General features: G+C 34.7%; 4 protein-coding genes across 4 annotated transcripts; 2 read left to right on the forward strand and 2 right to left on the reverse strand.

The window, feature by feature from the left end:
- Positions 1 to 29: 29 nt before the first annotated feature.
- Positions 30 to 2,008, reverse strand: Atpsynb (ATP synthase subunit b, mitochondrial). The gene is made up of 4 exons (XM_070661292.1): positions 1,865 to 2,008; positions 1,251 to 1,409; positions 625 to 977; positions 30 to 425 (listed from the first exon to the last, which is right to left on the reverse strand). The coding sequence occupies exons 1-4, from the start codon at positions 1,890 to 1,892 to the stop codon at positions 249 to 251; spliced, it is 717 nt and encodes a 238-aa protein (XP_070517393.1). The 5' UTR covers positions 1,893 to 2,008; the 3' UTR covers positions 30 to 248.
- Positions 2,009 to 2,144: 136 nt separating this feature from the next.
- Aatf (Apoptosis antagonizing transcription factor) lies at positions 2,145 to 4,186 on the forward strand. Its single transcript, XM_070661282.1, has 2 exons — positions 2,145 to 2,481; positions 2,551 to 4,186. The coding sequence occupies exons 1-2, from the start codon at positions 2,285 to 2,287 to the stop codon at positions 3,872 to 3,874; spliced, it is 1,521 nt and encodes a 506-aa protein (XP_070517383.1). The 5' UTR covers positions 2,145 to 2,284; the 3' UTR covers positions 3,875 to 4,186.
- A 269-nt stretch (positions 4,187 to 4,455) lies between these two features.
- On the forward strand, positions 4,456 to 8,472 carry Ergic53 (protein ERGIC-53). The gene is made up of 10 exons (XM_070661283.1): positions 4,456 to 4,668; positions 5,411 to 5,467; positions 5,591 to 5,861; positions 5,955 to 6,054; positions 6,129 to 6,240; positions 6,320 to 6,491; positions 6,567 to 6,754; positions 6,838 to 7,031; positions 7,108 to 7,289; positions 7,371 to 8,472. The coding sequence occupies exons 1-10, from the start codon at positions 4,500 to 4,502 to the stop codon at positions 7,405 to 7,407; spliced, it is 1,482 nt and encodes a 493-aa protein (XP_070517384.1). The 5' UTR covers positions 4,456 to 4,499; the 3' UTR covers positions 7,408 to 8,472.
- Positions 8,473 to 9,172: 700 nt separating this feature from the next.
- On the reverse strand, positions 9,173 to 13,060 carry LOC139105276 (ethanolaminephosphotransferase 1). Its single transcript, XM_070661284.1, has 8 exons — positions 12,767 to 13,060; positions 12,251 to 12,319; positions 11,965 to 12,157; positions 11,549 to 11,811; positions 11,287 to 11,444; positions 10,972 to 11,152; positions 10,708 to 10,884; positions 9,173 to 10,470 (listed from the first exon to the last, which is right to left on the reverse strand). The coding sequence occupies exons 1-8, from the start codon at positions 12,836 to 12,838 to the stop codon at positions 10,408 to 10,410; spliced, it is 1,176 nt and encodes a 391-aa protein (XP_070517385.1). The 5' UTR covers positions 12,839 to 13,060; the 3' UTR covers positions 9,173 to 10,407.
- Positions 13,061 to 13,293: the final 233 nt, after the last annotated feature.

The raw sequence follows: 13,293 nt of genomic DNA on the forward strand, positions 1-13,293 counted from the left end.
GAAAATTTGTAAATAAAATTTCGTCTCAATTTCTCGCACATTATAGTAATAACGCTATTTTTAATACAGTAGTGCTTAGTTTAGATTACACTATGTAATATATTTGTTTCTTTATTTATTTATAATATTCTGACCATTGTTTTCTGGCTCGAAACCAATATTTAACTGCACAACGAAGTGAATTACGTCCAACGACAGTTTTCCATGGTTATGCTATTTCTATTTTGTCTATATTAATCTCAACTCTTTTACGCTTTTGTAGCAATAAGTTCAAGATCCTTAATACATTGCTGAAGGGTTGCCTTCTCTTGTTCAGGAGTGATAGACTTCAATACTCCATTTACAATCCATTGCACCATATGCTTCTGTGCAATTCGACGCTCGAGGTTTTGTATGTGGAGTTGATAATCGAGACGTTTCTTCACCTATAAGCAATAATTTAATAAAAATTTGCAACTTTTAGACATAACATGTATCATTGTTAACATTTTTGTAATTACGCGGGGTGTAACATTGCAATTTTTAACGTATAATTAATCACAAATTAATTTACATTATTTATTGAGTAATGTAATTCTGATTTTTTAGATTTTATGATACAAAATTTCTTATATTATACCTTACCTCTTGATACACTTGGATTGCACGTTCTCTGTAAGTTGCTTCTAGTTGCATCTTAATGTTCTCCTTTTTAATGTCCATTATCATTTTCTGTCCATCCAAACTGTCCTGTTGTTTCTTTTCTTCAGAAATCTGATTTTCATATGTAATAATTTGTTGATTTCTAGTATCTTGAAAATCATTGTGTATCTGATCTATGCCTTTATCGCAAAATTGAGCAACTTTTGGGCCAAATAATTTTACAAATCCAACACATATTATAAATAGAGATATCCCATTATAAAATTCATGCTCCAAAACATAAATTTCTTTGGAAAGTAGATAAGTGCTCACAGTTATTGCAAACACATATGGTCCTGAAATCAAAATAAAGTAAAATAAGTTACAATAAAAAAAAAACCCACTACTACTTCATATATTATTAAATAACCTACAATCATAAATAAAAGTTATTAATTTTTTTCAACATATTTCTAAAATTACACAAGTTAAAAGTAATAAATTCTTAAAGTCGTGAAAATAATTAATAAATTAATGTGATCAATTAAATATTAAATTTAACTGCTTAAAAAAACTGTTAATTCTAAAATTAAAGCTTTACTTTTTTACAGAAGAAAAAAATCAATTACCTGATGCACCAGTTTTTGGATAGAATGCTTGAAACCATTCCTCAGGTATGAATCCATGTCTAACTGGAGCTGGGTCAGTTAAACGTTTAGGGCGAGATGGTTCTGTTGCTGCTGAGGAAGCACTTTGTGCTCCACGCAAGGCAACAGACAACATCTGAGCTGTAATAGAAAACATAATATTACTATTAAAAATTAAGGGATATATTTTGAACAGACTATTTAAAATGACATACTTCCATGGCATACATTAAAAAAAACATTTAATTAAGAAAAAGAAGTCAAGTTGTATCATATCTAAAAGATAAAGAACATTTTTCTTCAAACTTTGGTTTCTAATAATATATAAATCGTTCATTAAAGAAAAATCCTAAATATTTTTTACTTTAAAAAAAATGTGAGAGCTTAAATGTTACGTATCTAACTGTGCACATAATATAAAAATAATAGTTTTATGAATATACTTTCATAAAATATTCAAAACATATTACGACTGTATCATTACATAACTGAAAAGAAATAAATCTTATAATATTAACAAAGTCGTTACTCGTCGAGTCTGCTTATTAAAAAAAATATGCAATATAAAGAAAACGATAAGAAATATCATAATTTACCATTACGGAGAGCTAATCTTGACAACATTTTTACATTAAACGTGTCGATTGCTTGCTACTGATGTTACCAGCGACGAACACTAACATGCCCAACGTATGTGCAGAAATGGCGGATTTGACCGTATGATAGTCATTGATAAATGAATACGTAGAGTGCATACTCACACGAGACACGGAAACGTTTACAGCGCGACACCGAGTAACGCAATAGCCAATCAAAATGTTGGGTTCTCCCGAGAGTGAAATGCTAATTCGTTATCGCGTCTATGCACGTAGCAAAAACGAGCTCTACATTCTGTCAGAAAAATCAAGATATCATTTTGCTATAGTTGCGTACAACGTAGTACGACACGAATGTACGAGATTGAGGTTATATTAATTGTTGACACGTGTTTTTTTTAAATAACGATTAATGAAAAAATGGCTGGAAAAAGTTTAGCTGACAAAATAAATGCCTTAATTACAACAACACCGAATTTCTGCTCGGACGATGAGTCGGACGACACTAAGGCAAAGGTAGTGGAATCTTACAATGAGAATGTTGTCTCGGATGACGAGTTTCAAACGTCTACAATTCGCAAACAGAATGTCGATACATTGGATAAAATAGATAAGAGGTAAATTTGTATGTTTTGTATTAGTATATGTAGACAGTGTTACGATTTAGGTACGTTTTTAACACACAGGTACGCTGGTAAAAAGATCGCAAGGAAAGATGTGTACACTAACGATGACGATATTATAAACAAAGATGTAGACAGTGAGAGCTCGGAAGGAAACGTCGAAGATGAGGAGTTGGAGGATTCGTTCGAAGGTGACAGTGAATTAGATAGCACTAGTGACAATGCAAAAGAGGAATCTATACATACCTCAGAAAGTGATGACTTTGAAGAAGAAGATGATTACAATGTAAACGTCGACAGTGATCCAGACCTCAAACAAAAAGGATCTACTGTTAAAACAATACCTGAAACAAATTTTAAAACAGAAATCGAAAAAGGCAACTGTATCAGGAACCAACTCAACCTTTGGGAAAGCTTTTTGGAAATGAGAATAAAACTGCAGAAGTGTGTTGTAATTGGCAATCAAATGCCACAATACAACACTCATAAGGAATTTAGATCTCACACAGATTTTGTAAATAAAGTCAATGAAACTAAAACTAAATTGACATTGATCATGGATAACATGTTGCAACTAAAAAATTTGTTATTAAAACAATATCCTGAAACAAAAAATTTATGTGTTACCTCGAAGGGAGATGCAGATAAAGACAAAGATAGAAATGTAAATATAGACGAATCAGTAGAACAGAAAATATCAGTCGATACTGGAAATGAATTAAAAAATGAAAACCCGACAATTATTGACAAAGATATAGAAGATGTTGAAAAATTAATACCACAAAAACGATTAAAATATAATTATGAGAATCATGAGAAAGTTTTACAGGAAGATCATGATTTTTATAAAGAATATAGGAATTCTGTTATAGAGAAATGGAATAACAAAACACGCATTGCAACAGGCTTGTTAAGCAAGAATACAGATCAGACTACATTAAAACAAATTGAATATGCTATGAGCAATATATCTAAGTTACGAAAAAGAACCCAACTAAAACGTTCCGAATATAATATTGTAGGTAAATCTTTGCTAAACCAAGATGATAATAACACGAAAATCCATGAGTACGACGTAGAAATTTATGATGATAGTGATTTTTATCATCAACTTTTGAGAGACTTGATAGAGTATAAATCATTAGACGTGACGGATCCTGTACAACTCAGTAAACAGTGGATTCAATTGCAAAATATGCGTAAGAAAATGAAAAAAAGAATCGATACGCGTGCAACAAAAGGTAGGAAAGTACGATATAATGTTCACAGTAAATTAGTTAATTTTATGGCACCCATAACGATACATGACACGTGGACAGACAACGCCAAAAATGAGTTGTATAATTCATTATTTGGTAAAATTAAATCAACCGAAGAACGGATGTAATACTAATTACGTATGTATGTAAATCATGTGTAAATGTAAATTTATTATATAATTATAATAATTTCTATATGATGATTACATTATAATTGAGTAATTTATAGTCGACGACGTGTTGTCGGTCAAAAAGACCCAATTACAAACTACGAAAAAAAAATCATACGACTTATCAATCTGCATGACCTTTAGCGGAGTTACCTAGAAGGTGCTGCGCCGATGCATGATGCCCTTCCCGGGTTACGAGCAGAGGCCTCGACATTTTCGTTTTAAACTCGAGCCGCGTGGCCGCATGTCCTCTCATACGCAGTAAAAATACGAGTTACGTAGTCCATTACGAGCTCGCGATCAAGCAATCCATGGAGCGCTGTGATTGGTTGGCGCGCTAGAGAAACTACGCATCGACCAATCATAGCGCTTCTGCTTCGAGATCGCAGCTCCCTCGGAATTCCGGCCACGAGTGCGACACGTCAATCACCGCAGGCGAATCGGACGACCGGGATCGCGCACCGGCCACCAATGACCGGTCTCTGTGGTTCGCGGGCAACTTTACGGTGTAGCCGAGAGTAACCGGGCGGCCGTTTGCCACGAGTGCCACGCTGCGGTCGCGAGTGATCGCGGATCAGTCGAAATGAAGATGGCCGCCGAAGTGAGGTGGCTTCTTGTTTTCCTCGTGTTGTTTGGCGCGTCGTCGTGCCGTAGCGAGTCGCCGCATCGGAAGTTTGAGTACAAGTACTCGTTCAAGCCGCCGTACCTCGCGCAGAAAGACGGCAGCGTGCCATTCTGGGAATACGGTGGAAGTGAGTACGGCCCCCTTCTCCCGCACGCGCGAGGGGAACGTATAACCTTAAACCGTACGACACCTGTCGCGTCTACCGCGAGCCGTATGTTACCCCGGTGTCGTCGATTTGAACAACGTAGCGAGTCGACTCACGGTTTCCTCGCGCACTCCGATGTGCACAGTTTTATTTCCCACCCTAGCCGCGCGGCAACGTGACTTACTGGGGCATTGTACCGTCGTGAACCCGATCAAAACACTGATGACGTGTGTACCTTTCGCGTTAGAAATTAATCGGCGAACGATTGTGATTTACCGGGCGTGGAATCGCAATCTTGCAATCGACACGCTTTAACTAGAGTCTTCCGGGAATTACTGCTAATGCCCAGCGATTATTTTCTGAATAGTAGATCAGCTGAGCGTGATAATGAGCTTTGGAGTAAGAAATAGAGCTGTTTAACGAAAGTGACAAAAAGTACACTTAAAATGCAGAAAAAAAGATTCACTTTTTGTACGAGGAAATACCTGAGGAAATGTCTGACAGAGTTATAAAAAAAATATTATTATTTGAGATGATTATTACTGTATTTCTTTGACTTTGATTAAACATATGTTTAACTTGTCTCTTGTCAAGATAATAATTTTAATTTGATTTTATATATAAATTGAAATATAATACATTTTATATGAATATTGCAATTATAATGTGCATGTAACATAATTGATTTTCTTTTAGAAGTGTACATTTAAGTTTTAAATTTCAGATGCTATTGCTAGTTCAGAAAATGTCAGGGTAGCACCATCACTTAGAAGTCAAAAAGGTTTGTATGCTTTTATATGTTACTTAGGAAAATTATTGAAAATATATTTTACATGGTAATTCAGATACTTGGAAAATATTTTAAAAAAAAGATATAACTTTATGAGAAATCTAAAATATTTAGGTGCAATATGGGTGAAGCAACCAACAACTTTCGACTGGTGGGAGATAGAATTAGTATTTCGAATAAGTGGACGAGGAAGAATAGGAGCAGATGGTTTGGCATTTTGGTACACTAGCAGCAAAGGGTTTTACAATGGCTCTGTTTTTGGCAGTTCAGACCTTTGGACAGGCCTGGGAGTCTTCTTTGACTCGTTTGATAATGACAATAATCACAATAATCCATACATCATGGCAGTTGTCAATGATGGAACAAAAACTTATGATCATTCAAAGTAAATTATATTATTTATCAACTTGCACGTTACTTGCATGTTTGAACCAATTAATCAGTGATTAATTTGTTGTTTTATCTTATTTTGAAATAGTGATGGCTCTACACAACAATTAGCAGGTTGTTTACGAGATTTCCGTAATAAACCATTTGCTACACGAGCGAGAATAGAGTATTATATGAATTCACTAACTGTGAGTTTTTTTAATTAATTTTTAATTTTTTTTCTTTATCTTAACATCTTGTTTAACTTATCTTTTCATTGTAGCTGTTATTCCATAATGGCATGACAAACAATGAGCAAGATTATGAAATTTGCTTTCGAGTTGATAACATCCAATTACCGAAATATGGATACTTTGGAATTTCTGCTGCTACTGGTATGCGTATGAAAAATATTAATGTTATACAGTTATAATTTTATGCACTTCTATACTTTATGCATTTCTGTCTACTTAGGTGGCCTGGCTGATGATCATGACGTCTTATATTTCCTTACTACTTCTCTGCATCCTCCTGGACAGTTACCATCAGATAGAGGTGAAATTCCTACAGAGGAACAAGCTAAACTCCAACAGGAATACTTAGATTATCAAAAGAAGTTCGACGAACAAAAAGAGGAATATCGCGTGTAAGAAGATGCAGTGAGATTTTTTATGATAATTTTTTCAATATATATTTTATATATAATATGTTATTCCGACAGGGAAAATCCACATGCTCAGAAGTTAAACTACGAAGAATATCAATCAGAAGCTCAAAAGGAATTAGAGCAGATATTTGCCGGACAAAGCCAAATGTTTGATGCCTTGCGTGAACTTAACAGGAAATTAGATGAGATAGTTGGAAGACAAGAGAGAACGTTAGGTTTAATATCCCAACTTGGACAAGGAGGTAAAATGTTTGCCATGACCGAATTATGATTACATAGAAGCAGAATTATGTATCGATCTAATTTAATTTAAATGGTTAATTAGGTGTGCAAGTTGCGGGTCAACCAGGACAACAACCTGTATTAATCGACACTATACGTCGACAAGAAGTAGACACTGTGTTGAATAATCAAAATATTTTATTGAATACCGCTAGGGAAATTAAATCTTTTGTGGGAGAAGTTCATTCCAAGACTGAATCTATTCTTAACAATCAAGCGCGCGCTCCGACAGCACAGGTCTATATTATTTCGTATATAATAAAAAAAAGTTCCATAAAATTTTTCCTAATATTAACAAATAAATTATTTTTAGGTACAGCCGATGGGATATGATTATCAAGCATTTATGACTGAAGTGAGGGATGGGCTAAACTCGTTAAAGAAGGACGTTAAAACTACTGGAAGTGCAGATTGTCCTAATTGTTTAACAACTAGCATGTTTTTACTATTTATGGCGGTGCAGATGATTATATTATTAGTGTACAGTCTTTATCGGTAATTATTCGTAATAGAGTAATAATTTTTTTTTTTTTTTTTTGATCCGACTTATAAAGCTATTTTTTTTCTATGTTACAGAGACAATAAAGAAGCGCAGATGAAGAAACTTTACTAATGTACACATCGTCCACTGGCGAATTTATACAATGCTCTCGTTTGCATTACGATTCAATATTTTTATTACTCGTTATTCGTGTTTACGAGATATACGTGTCTCGGCATTTGTATGATAAATCCTTCGTCTGCTAGATCAATGTAAAATTGTACAGCATCCATCAAATATCGCTTCACGAGAATACAAAAACTAATGAATATCTAAATTGGCAGTTATCTTTATCTCGGTATATTGTGTTAAGCTGTGCAATCTATAATATTGTCATATAATGACAAAACGCGTGTGTGAGATTTGGAGGTTTAATATAAGTTAAAGATTACTTACAGATTAGTAGATCTGTTGGGTGTTATTGAAGATATCTCGCGAACTTTTTTCTTACATCGTTACATATAACATATAGTTTTTTTACTTGTATATTTATCGTTACGCACATCATTTTCGTGGATTTTTTTCGTTTACAATGGTTGTGTCGGTATCTCGTAGCGGTAACGTAGTTTTCCATGTAAATTTTTGTATGATATTTTGTACCACGCATTTAGTACGAATATACAATTTATTTTACTATTAAGAGCTGTCACTTTTTCATCGCGCATCGAGATTGTCGGCATTTCACTGTACACTGCGCCAATGTCTTGGCGCGAGAGAAAATAATTATCACATGATGTGTCTTGCAACCATTATATAATGATAACAATTTGAATGTCATCGCTCAACATTTCATTGGAGATTATGTAGTAAAGTCAACATGGATTATGTGTACTACGGATCCACCTTGTCATGTAAGCACAATTGTGTGCAGTGAAATTGTGTTTTTTCTTTTACTTTTTTGTTTTTTTTTGTTTTAAAGACACAAATAGAGATCTCGGAGTAAACGTATGTAAGATGTGTGTAAGATGCATGAGTAGAGTTAACGATAACTGAGGCGAGAAAAAATTCGAAATTTGTTACTTCCCACATCATTGCATTTGTAAAAAATTATTATATATTGTAGTCGTTAATTCAGAAGATAATGCGAGAGGAAATATATCTGACGAGAAGCACAAAGAAGATGAGAAGCGAAACAAACGTCTAATGAACTCTTATTATTTTCTATACGTCCAACCTAATGTTTTTGATTGACGAACTAATTGCTGCATTGTGTCTATTACTTAGCACTAAGAGTAAATTTATCGTAATCTAGTTTCCAAATTGCTATATTACTTCTAATGAATAAGTTTATGTTTACCTTGAGGTTACTCCGCCGATGTAGGATGTCACTCCGAAGCCTCCTCCTCCTCTCAGGATGTCTAAGCTGCGGATCCGAACCATTCTTCCGCGCACAGGACACTCACACATACCGTGACCGGGTATATTTGCAACCGGAAAGGTTAATTAAAAAAGTTATAAATTAAAATATTTCGCGCGACACTAGCAGTAAACACCATATCTGTTTTTCAGTGTACAATACATATAATTGATGGCTACATCGCGCGCGGTATTCGTTAATTAGATTAATATTAATCGGAAAGTAAAAATAGTATTATTTGTACTTTACATTAATTTAATATTTATTAGTTTGTAAAATTTAATTATTATTTTTTACAGTACGTGGATGAATGAAATCGGGGATACGTAGCTCGCGCTTACTGTATTTTCCCTTAATTTAGTTTTATTTTCTTTAATCTTAAAATGCATGATTTATCTTTCAGTCATACTACTACAAAAGAGTGGCCACAAATTGACGGAAACGATGCTCTGACCGCGCCTCCAAGAAACGTACACGCGCTTTGCTTTGTAAAAATATTCTTTATTCCGTGACATCTTTCACGGTTGTCTCGTAATATTACATTGTAATATATATTACTCATGTATATAGTCTAACAAAGTTTACATATAAGCTTGAAACAAACTCACATTGGAAAAAAAATTCTCTTTCTAATGTTTTCATGTTTACCACTTAATTTCTTTGTCTTAATAAGCATATCTTAACATATTTTATTTTACATGCCTGGAAAACGTTACTTTTTGATGTATCTACAAAGATGATAACTATGAGTCTCAAAGTAACTGAGAAAAAGAAGTTAGCTACCTTGATATTGCTGCAACATTTTATCCCATTCTGGTTAAAATTTTATATTGCAATTTCGGAAAATTATACACAATATAATTGTACACATATCTTAACGCAATTGTACACTCGATACATAAACAATAACGCACTCGATTCTTTCTTACTGTACAAGATATACATACTATCTTGTACTAAATGCAACTTGAAGTACTACACAACGCATACAATGGGTCTACAATAAAGAAAAGAAGGGAAAAATATACATGATTGCCAGTAATTTATACAGCATTCAAAAGCTAAAGAAAAGAATGAAATAAGGTATATATAATATCAGTACATTAATTTAGTAACGTCCGAGGGACGATACATGTTCAAAACGAAGAGAGGTGCATTTTTAGTTCACTGCTCAATGAGCTCGGCAGCATTCAAAGAAAAAATATTCGTACACACGTGTTGTATGTAAATTCAGTAGGATACCACGATGGAGAGAACGGAGAAAATTGCTGCTCTTGGAGATAAAGCGGTGACGTGGATAAATATATCACAGTAAGATAATTAAACATTTTGGACAATTTTCTTATTACAGGTAAAAATTAATAGGTGATGCAGCAGAGGCACTATTTTTTAGATATGTGGAATAAATTGGCTCTATCAAATCTCTGCGAGCAACGTTGCTATATCTCATGTGAGCGACGCGTGTTTTTGTGAAATACGTGATTTTAGGAATACCTAGCTCAATAAATATCCGTTTTGTCACGGTGATTAATTTCCTTGCGATTCATTCAAAGATTTGTTTGTGTGTTTGTGTGTGTGTGCGCGTACGCACGTGTGTGTGTATGTATGCATCAGATCTCTCTGCCTGCTTCTTTTCTCACGTTCAAGGTCTTGTCGATTTTTCTTTCCTTTTCAATTTTATCTCTTCGTTATTAACATGCATCGTCGGCAAGTAGTCATTCGGAATGATTTTTTATGGAAAATGTTTGAATACGGAAGTGCCGGCACATTTGACGTACCTGTAATTACAAAAGAGATAATACCGTGATTAAAATGTTTGTCATATAAATTATAAAAATAAAAATATTAATTATAATTAAGTATAGCTATCTCACATGTAATAGAAAATATACAAGGTGTCCCAAACAACATATCGCTCCCAACATTCCTACCCAGTTTTCAAAAGCGACATGTTCTTTGGGAGATCCTGTATAACTATAATGAATAAATATATATGTAACTTTTCGATAACTTACCACACAAGTACCGTAATGAATGTGTGCCAACAAGGCTACTATAGAGACTAAATACATAATTTTCAAATCTACACTGGGCAAGATAAACGAGAAAACAGCAGCTACTGCAATTGGTAATAGTATCCACGGTAATACCTCGCATCTCGTATTACTCATTTGAGATACGATTAATCGACACTGCAATATAAATATTATAAAAATAAATAACATGATTAATAATAAAATTAATTAAATAAAATTACTACCAAAATATATGTATCTTACGCATATATTGGAGAAAATTGTGCCGATGGCAAAATATATTATTCTTGGATCTTTTTCTAAGATATTGTTTGGAGAGTGCATTATCCAAACTGTAGAAATTACGAAAAATAAAACTAATGGTACCAAGGGTCTTATAGCTTCCGAAAATGTCCGCATTTTTCCGGTTTTATCCCTATATGATCTACAAAACAGTACAAAATAATTATCATGTTTATGCAAAAAGTAATTATTTTTTACATAATAAATCTCGTGTTTTTAACTTAATTAAAAAAAAAAAAAATTACAGAAATTGTACTACTATAACACGATACTTACTTGTATATGTTCCAAAGCACAACCGGTAGATTGGACACAAGTGCGCTAATATAAAATAACATTTCGAACATCTGTCCCGCTGATATACTACCTAGTAACTCAAATTTCCAAGCCTCGTGACCACCTATGCTGGTAAGCGTGAATACAATGACAGTTGCCTAAAATCAATAAAGAATTAACGTAAATTCTGACGCACCAACGCAATAACGAGTCAATTAGTATAAAGTATATTTATTTTCATATTAAAAATTATAAAACTTACTAGCATGGAAGCATCATATCCCCAAGGAAGAAACAATACACCCGTGTTATATTTCTCCCAGTGACTCAGATAGAAATTAATGAATACATTCCACAGTATGAAGTACATTCGTAACGGTGAGACACTGTGATCTGTTCTGCCAAATACCGAGTACATACATACTGTGATTAACATGGCAGTCCAACTATCTAAACCGTGATCAAATAATTCTCCTAAGGGACCTGAAGTTTGTGTGCGTCTTGCCTGCTTCCCATCAATTCCATCTGCAATATTATGATCATAAATAAAATCCATATCATTTCTAACAAAGGTAATTTACTTTTACTTATGTGTTTATTTTAAATTGTACAAAATATTTTTATATTTACTTTCGTACATAAATACTTAAATTAATCAATCAAGCATTAAACACATACCAAGCGTATATGCCATAAAAATGTTAAAAGCGGCTATGGCAAAAACCCATCGTGGTATTGGAGGGTATTCTGGCTTATCGTCACTGGATGCATAGAAGTAGTAATCATAAATGGCAAATAGCATGAAGTTTAACACGGTGAAAAGAAATCCCAAGAAAGTTAGTACATTTGGAGCTACCCATTTTGGACAGTACTAAAACAAAAGAAACAATTACATTCTTAATTGAAGTACTCTGTAAAGAAAACATTTTGCTCTACTATGGCTTTGCTATTGAAGAGATCATACCTGTACTACTTTGTTCCAGAAAGGATGCATAACATACACACTCAGTGGACTTGTATCCAAAGAGCTATACTGAAATTCAAATAATCAAAAGTAAATAACTCAATTGATTCTATTACCAAGCCTATTGAAGCTAGTTGCTCCAATTTCTTAGTGAATTTACCTATTAGGTAAATGTGTGCCCATTTATTTTCCAAAAAAATCCAAATAAAAATAAAGATATGATTGACCAACAGGAAAATTTACCAGAAGGTGGAACAACTTGCCGTTTATCAGATAAAGTTCTAAATTTGTTGTTTACATCAGGCGTTACTAATTTTTATACATTAGAATATTAAAACAATTAGTTTTATTGTGAATTATGTATATACGACTGTCATTGCATGACTATGTGCTATTCGGTTTAATTCGCGTGTGATTACACATTGATATATCCGTAATATCGTCAGATCGATATTCTCTACCACACGTAAACCACCGCGGTGTAGATACGATCGAAACCCAAGAAGGGGTGCTCACCTTGTAGCTCTCGAACCCCGTGAGGTGTTCCTCCGTCAGGTACTCCACCTCGAACTTGAGTTTGCGGTACATTGTGGAGTCCCCGGAAGCTGAATCGTTCCACGAATTCTATATTCACACCCGGGGAATCGTTAACCGCGCATTTAACTCGCGACTCGCGACGGGAGGCGCCGGGATCTCGAAAAACGGGTGAGGGGGAGGGTGAAGGAGAAGGGGAAGGGGATGGCAGGCGCCAGCAGCAATACGCGAGATTCCCGATTTCTTTTTCCTCTGGTGCCCCTCTCCTTATTTGTACCGCGCGCAAAATCGTCCGTCACGTCGGCACATCGTGCCACGCACCTCGGCGTTTCACGTTCGACGAACGTCGTTCGTACACTCGGCGTCCGTATACAACGCTCGCGGACGATCAGCGGATTTCCGTAATCGGAGCAGCGACGACGACGCAGGACTCGCGCACCCAACCGTCCCCTAACGCGACAATCCGAGGCACAGCACGAACGGGGGAATTGCGTGATTTATACGCGGAT

The sequence above is a fragment of the Cardiocondyla obscurior genome, linkage group LG09 (assembly GCF_019399895.1).
Source record: "Cardiocondyla obscurior isolate alpha-2009 linkage group LG09, Cobs3.1, whole genome shotgun sequence".
Lineage (NCBI taxonomy): Eukaryota > Metazoa > Arthropoda > Insecta > Hymenoptera > Formicidae > Cardiocondyla > Cardiocondyla obscurior.

Bases quoted from the DNA above. Each gene is read 5' to 3' on its own strand.
- Atpsynb (XM_070661292.1), bottom strand. From the start codon at position 1,892: ATGTTGTCAAGATTAGCTCTCCGTAATG. The intron at 1,410-1,864 runs GTAAATTATGAT...TTTCTATTACAG, and splicing joins AAGATTAGCTCTCCGTAATG to CTCAGATGTTGTCTGTTGCC. The intron at 426-624 runs GTAAGGTATAAT...TATTGCTTATAG, and splicing joins CAATCCAAGTGTATCAAGAG to GTGAAGAAACGTCTCGATTA.
- Aatf (XM_070661282.1), top strand. From the start codon at position 2,285: ATGGCTGGAAAAAGTTTAGCTGACAAAATAAATGCCTTAATTACAACA. The intron at 2,482-2,550 runs GTAAATTTGTAT...TTTAACACACAG, and splicing joins TTGGATAAAATAGATAAGAG to GTACGCTGGTAAAAAGATCG.
- Ergic53 (XM_070661283.1), top strand. From the start codon at position 4,500: ATGAAGATGGCCGCCGAAGTGAGGTGGCTTCTTGTTTTCCTCGTGTTG. The intron at 5,862-5,954 runs GTAAATTATATT...ATTTTGAAATAG, and splicing joins AAAACTTATGATCATTCAAA to TGATGGCTCTACACAACAAT. The intron at 6,241-6,319 runs GTATGCGTATGA...CTGTCTACTTAG, and splicing joins TGGAATTTCTGCTGCTACTG to GTGGCCTGGCTGATGATCAT.
- LOC139105276 (XM_070661284.1), bottom strand. From the start codon at position 12,838: ATGTACCGCAAACTCAAGTTCGAGGTGGAGTACCTGACGGAGGAACAC. The intron at 11,812-11,964 runs GTATGTGTTTAA...ATAATATTGCAG, and splicing joins TTTTATGGCATATACGCTTG to ATGGAATTGATGGGAAGCAG. The intron at 10,471-10,707 runs GTAAGTTATCGA...TTGTAATTACAG, and splicing joins TTCATTACGGTACTTGTGTG to GTACGTCAAATGTGCCGGCA.